Genomic DNA, 6,267 nt, shown 5'->3' with positions numbered 1-6,267 from the left:
ACCCTCAGATCTGAACCTCTAGGATCTGAACCTCAGACATGAACCTCAGATCAGAACCTCAGATCTGAACCTCAGACCTGAACCTCAGACCTGAACCTCAGACCTAAACCTCAGATCTGAACCCCTCAGACCTGAACCTCAGACATGACCCTTACACCTGAACCTTGGATCTGAACCCCTCTGATCTGAACCTCAGACCTGAACGTTAGCCCTGAACCTCAGACCTAAACCTCAGATCTGAACCCCTCTGACCTCATGGATCTGAAACCTTTTGGAGGAGTCTTCTGCAGCATCCCTGACACCTAAACATCTTGTTGTCACAAACCTCTAGTCCCCTCCTGTCCCCCACCCCTTGCCCCCCAGACTGACGCCATGTCGGAGGGGCTGCTGCAGGTAGAGATCCCGGACTTTGGCAGCAGCGTGCTGGGGAGCCTGAACGAGCAGCGCCTGCTGGGTCACTACTGCGACGTCTCCATCCTGGTTCAGGGTCAGGCCTTCAAGGCGCACCGAGCTGTCCTGGCGGCCTCTTCACTGTACTTCAGAGATCTGTTCAGCTCCGCAGCCGACCCCTCGTCTTCCTCCTCCCAGGCAGCATTTGAGCTGCCATCCTCCGTCACTCCTGCATGTTTCCAGCAGATTCTCTCCTTCTGCTACACCGGACGCCTCAGCATGGCAGCCAGCGAGCAGTTGGTGCTCATGTACACTGCTGGCTACCTCCAGATCCAGAACATCGTGGAACGAGGCATGGAGTTGATGTTGATGAAGGCCTCTTCCTCCTCCTCCTCACCACTCTGCTGTGACTCTCAGGTGGGTCTGACGGTGTCAGGGAGATTTAGGTAAAGGTCATGGATGTTTATCACTAACTAATGTTAAATTAATGTTGAACGGTGTGTATGAGGTCACAGAGCCTTTTGACTGCTCAAAGAGGAGCAATGATAACTCTAAGGTCTCCTCATCTGTAAGCTGGAAAGTCAAGGTTGTCTTGACCTCGCCTCTGTCTGATAAGCGTGTATTATAAAACCCTTCCTGCCTCTCTGTCTGGGGCTGATTCTCACTGACGAGGCTCTAACATGTAACTACATGGGTGAGAGCCTTATGGTGACCATCTGCCCTTACAAGTAAATACTGGTTAAAAATCTTCTTGTCTCCTCAGAGTGGCTAATTTGAGTAAATAGATGATGAAAGGATATTTATTTATCCAACAGATGGGCTGATAAAAGTACCTGCACCCTCTTTCTGAGTCCAGGCGTTGAAAAGCTCCTCGTTGGACATGAAGTCAGTCCGACGTCAGATAAACAACACGTGACATCACTTCAACGCTTATTAGATGAAAACTACCAAAATAACCCCCCAGCTGTGGTTTTCTGGAGGACTTTCAGTCTTGCACGTGGTTGTGGAGGAATTTTAGCCCACTCTTGTTTATTGTAGATCAGCTGCTGAGTTTGGGATCATGGTCTGACCTTCAGGGTGAATTTGCTGGGACATCCACTCCTGGAAAATCCAGAGCTTCTGTTTCCCACATGTGGATAGCCGTTCTCTCTGCAGAACAATGAACTCCTGATAGTTTGATATGACCTTTGACCCTTTCCAGACTGAAGGGCAGCACCAGGTGCTTCTCTGAGGTCATTGCTGATGATGTTCCATCTTGACATTGTGTTAAAAGCAGTGAACTGACAAAACTGCTGTCTTTCTAGAGGTGGTCACACTGACAATCAGTTTTTGGATCAGGAGCTCCTGACTGATCCAGCGGAGACAGCGAGGCTGGATCAGTCAGCAGATTTTCCATTTGTCCAGTTTTTCTTAGAAATTGTATTTTGTCCATCTGAGGCTGGACCTCCTGTCCTGATGAGGAGCCGGCGATTCTGTAGGGCTCCCGGTGTTTGAGGGAGGCAGCAGGATCTGGTGGATGTTAGTGGAACTGAAGGCCCGTTCACCGTGGATCAGAACCTGTTCATGCTGAGGGTTGACGTCAACACAACTGTGACATTATGTTTTACCTTCTAACTAACATCGCTGCTCCACAGACAAACTCGGCGGACGAGCTGGGGGGGTTCGACGCCCCGATGGCCCAGCTTCCGCAGCAGAACGGCACCCCCCAGATGCAGGAAGTCAGTCCGAACCAGCCATCCCTGAGCCCGGAGGAGCTGCTGCTGGCCGTCAGCAGGATCAAGCAAGAAAGAGCCGACACTCCTCCGGCTGAGGAGAATGGAGGAGGAGGTGGGGGAGAGGAGGCCAGGTGAGCCAGGCATGGAACAGAAGAGACTTCCTTGGTTTTTGTCTCTGTTTTAAAGATATAATGTCCTTCTCGTGTTTGTTTCTGTCTCTGTCCTCAGGGTGGACACGGTCAGGGACTTGCAGTCCTCCAGGAGCAGCACCCTGTGTTACCTGACCACAGGAGGAGGTTTGGTTCATGGGCTGCAGTCCTACCTGCTGGCAGGAGGGGGGCGCTCTAGTCCGGGAGGATCCAGCCTCCCCACAGACTCTCCTCCGTCTCATCCCCCCACTGAGGAGGAGCTGGAGGAGGACTACTACAGTAACGGTGTCCACCCGGGACTCCTCCAGCAGATCTACGGTCACCCTGGAAACCCCTACCGTCAGTTTGAATGATTCTTCTTGAAGTCCTCTTTGTGCTTCATTCAGGGCCCCCAAACATTTTAATCGCTGGTTATGAACTCTTGGGACTTTTGAGTCAGGAGTCTCCCCAGCCTGCAGCGCTTTTAATTTGGAGCCCCAAACTTTTAATGCTTTTAATTTAGTAAACCTTTAAGTCTTTTGAATTAGGGGCCAGAAACCTTAAGTATTCAGAGACCTCAGAGCTTTAGGACTCCAGAGTCAAAGCCCCTCAACGTTTAAGAGTTTTGTTTCAGGGGCCTCCCCAACCTGTGCAACTTAAGTTAGGGGCCCCTGTCTTTTATGACTCTTGATTCAGGGGCCTCAGAGCTTTAAAGTTGTTGTTTCAAGGGCCCAAAGCTTCAGAGATTTAGATTCAGGAGCCCCCAATGTTTGAAGTTATTTGGTCATGATGTGATTTCATTGTAGTGACTATTTTCAGAAATTTGTTTGTTTGTTATTCTAACCCCCCCCCCACCCCCCATCCTCCTGGCTCTTCATTGGTTCAGTTCAAGAGAAGCTGGAGCTGCTGCCCCTCCCATTGGCTAACGAGCGGCGTCCATGCGTGCTGGTTGGTCGGGACAACATGGCCCTGCCCGCCAGTCTGATCAGTCAGATCGGGTACCGCTGCCACCCATCGCTCTATACGGAGGGGGACCCCGGAGAGAAAGTGGAGCTGGTGGCAGGTAGGACAGCAGAACACCTGTTGGGATGTTGTCATGGTAACAGACTTGCTGCACAATGACCCTGATGTTGGTTTGCGTTCAGGTTCGGGTGTGTTTATGACCAGAGGTCAGCTGATGAACTGTCACCTGTGTGCCGGAGTCAAACACAAGGTGCTGCTCAGAAGGCTTCTGGCCACGTTCTTCGACAGGTGAGCTCTTACCTGAGGGTTGACACGCCCAGTGGAGCTGTCAGGAAACCTCTGGAACAGCTGTTTCCAGTCTGCTGCTCCATGCTTCCTGTTCAGATCGATGCAATGAACAAAATGTGCAAACCTTAAAACACTGAATGACCTTCCACAATGTCACGCTTGAGTCGGTCCATCGTCCGAACTTTGGCGATGCTTTGTTCCAGATGTTCCCACAGATTCTTTACATAACAGCTCAGACACCTGCACATGCTGATTGGGTTGTTTTGGTTTCCATAGAAACACTCTGGCCAATAGCTGCGGAACGGGAATCCGCTCTTCCACCAACGATCCGAGCCGAAAACCTCTGGACAACCGAGTGTTAAACACCGTCAAATGTAAGACTATCATTCACACCAGTTCTGTTTTCACTGCATGCTTCACACAGTCAGAGGTGTTTGATTCTCCTCCTCCTCCTCTTCCTCCTCCTCCTCCTCAGTGTACTGTCAGAACTTTGCTCCCAACTTTAAGGAGAGTGAGATGAACGTGATTGCAGCTGACATGTGCACCAACGCCCGCAGAGTTCGTAAACGTTGGCTCCCAAAGATTCAGTCGCTCCTCCCTGACGGCCTTCCCTCCTCACAGTCTTCCCACCCACGCAAAGGTAAAAGGGGGTTTGGAGGAGTAGGAGGTGCTGCAGGCGAGCGGCCCAGCGGCAGCCCCTTCGAGTTGGACCTGCGGCAGCTCAGTGCCTCCTACCTCGGCCTGGAGTCCCAGTTGTACGCCGAGCGACGCGACAGGGAGGCAACGAGGGGACGGGAGCAGGAAAAGGAGGCTCCTGCCACCATCCTGCCTCACTTGCAGTTTGCTGGGTCCGGTGGAGGAGGAGGTGGAGGGCAGGCAGGGGAGGCACTGTTAGGAGGTGAGGCAGATGGGGAGGGGAGACTACAGACTGATCAACCCCCAGACATCCCCCTCTCCCTGTCCTCCTCCTCATCCTCCTCTGCCTCCTCCTCACACCCCTCCCCTCAGCCTGCAGAGACCGCCCCCACTCACAGGGGATTGGCTGAAACAGACATGAGGGGGGAGGAGCCTCTGGAAGACAGCCAATGAGCTTACAAATGCAATTGTCTACCTGTATGTAAATAACACTAAAGCTACCTGTCCCCGTCTGTCCACCTATCCGCCTTCCTGCTTCACTTCCTGTTGACCGTCCTACCTCACTTCCTGTCCATCTGTCTGTCCTGCACACTTCCTGTATTGCTGACACCCTCCTACCTCAATCTGTGTCCCTCTGTCTGCCTTCCTACCTCACTTCCTGTTTACCTGATCACCCTTTTACCTCACTTCCTGTGAATCTTATCACCCTCCTACCTCACTTCCTGTCCACCTGACCACCCTCCTACCCCACTTCCTGTCCACCTGACCACCCTCCTACCTCACTTCCTGTCCTCCTGTCTGTCTGCTTGGCTCTGCTGCATGTCAACAGCCCTCTGCAGTCCAGCACAGGTCCATAGCAACAGGACTGATGACGATGATGATGTTGCATATACTTACTCTGTTGAAGACAATAAAGCTTCTGGATAATCAGGTTTATTGGTTCTGAATCTTTTTGTTCTGGCGAGACAAAGCAAAGTTCATTTTCTGAGGAATATACTTTGAAAGCTTCACTCTGCGCTGACTGGTCAGAGAAAGCAGAACGTTATATTTCAGAGCAGTCTTGATTTGACTGGGGGTGCCAACGATCAGTGGACTCGATTCAGATTCAGAGATTCTTTATTGTCATTCCACCACATGTGGTACATGAGGTGGAACGACATTATGTACACAGGGTCCCAGTTACATCCAAAAATAAAAAACAGTAATGAGATCTAAGATATGAACTAAGAAAAAGATTAACTAAAAATACACTAAGCACTAATAGTATAAAAACAATATGCCGAACAGCAGCACCAACTGAAGTTATTAAGTTAATGTTATTAATTATAACCATGAAGATATAAATAAATAACCTACAGTGAAGAGTGGGAAAAATCTGCAGTTCCTGCAAAATGCTGAGAGCTGAGTGACTGCTGAAATGTGTTTTAGCTAAACTGGGAGGTCAAAGGAAAAATGAACAAAACGGTAATTAGAAGAATAGAAACAGCTTTATTGTCCCACGGATGGGAAACTCAAGTGTAGCAGCAGCAACAGATAAAAAGATTTCACACAAAAGTTCATAAATGTTAATAAACAATACAATATATAAGAAATAAAATAAACAATATCAATAATAATGTTCAATATGTATTGGAACATTGAGAATGGCAGACTATTTACAGTACAGTATTAACAGGTAATAAAAACAAATTTATATAAAAAAGTTTAAATTACCAAAGGCCAAAACTATTTTAGCCATATACTTTATAAAGCCACTATGACAAAGCAACTAAAATCCTGAACAACATCAGGAAAAAAGCCTCCACAGCAAAAACACAATGAGAAAGAGGAGGAACCAAAGGAGCCGGATAACTTATAACTTTTCTTTTGCCTTAACTTTAAAAATTAAAAGTGAATTAAAGAAATACAATTTTTAAAATACAATTCAATTCAGTTTATTTCTAAACTCCAAGTCACAACAGAAGTCGTCTCAGGGCTGAACAGAAACATTCATATATAAAATAATAATTTATCAGAAACATTAATGTATAAAATAATAACTGAACAGAAACATTCATGTATAAAATAATAATTGAACAGAAACATTCATGTATAAAATAATAATTGAACAGAAACATTCATCTATAAAATAATAATTTAACAGAAAC

General features: G+C 48.0%; 1 protein-coding gene across 1 annotated transcript; it reads left to right on the top strand.

Annotated features, from left to right (window-relative positions):
- Nucleotides 1–217: 217 nt before the first annotated feature.
- On the top strand, nucleotides 218–4,642 carry LOC119413746 (nucleus accumbens-associated protein 2-like). The gene is made up of 7 exons (XM_037680803.1): nucleotides 218–807; nucleotides 2,025–2,236; nucleotides 2,334–2,593; nucleotides 3,120–3,296; nucleotides 3,379–3,484; nucleotides 3,761–3,858; nucleotides 3,960–4,642. The coding sequence occupies exons 1-7, from the start codon at nucleotides 373–375 to the stop codon at nucleotides 4,571–4,573; spliced, it is 1,902 nt and encodes a 633-aa protein (XP_037536731.1). The 5' UTR covers nucleotides 218–372; the 3' UTR covers nucleotides 4,574–4,642.
- The last annotated feature ends 1,625 nt before the right edge of the window (nucleotides 4,643–6,267 follow it).

This window comes from Nematolebias whitei, chromosome 8 (genome assembly GCF_014905685.2).
Source record: "Nematolebias whitei isolate Nwh7 chromosome 8, NemWhi1, whole genome shotgun sequence".
NCBI lineage: Eukaryota > Metazoa > Chordata > Actinopteri > Cyprinodontiformes > Rivulidae > Nematolebias > Nematolebias whitei.
The sequence above is the reverse complement of the archived record's forward strand: the minus strand, read 5'-3'. Positions and strand labels throughout refer to the sequence as shown.

What these genes read in the sequence shown, in the direction of transcription:
- LOC119413746 (XM_037680803.1), top strand. Translation starts at nt 373, where the DNA reads ATGTCGGAGGGGCTGCTGCAGGTAGAGATCCCGGACTTTGGCAGCAGC. An exon ending in TCACCCTGGAAACCCCTACC is followed by an intron (nt 2,594 to 3,119) that starts GTCAGTTTGAAT and finishes TCATTGGTTCAG; the next exon opens with TTCAAGAGAAGCTGGAGCTG. An exon ending in GAAAGTGGAGCTGGTGGCAG is followed by an intron (nt 3,297 to 3,378) that starts GTAGGACAGCAG and finishes GTTTGCGTTCAG; the next exon opens with GTTCGGGTGTGTTTATGACC.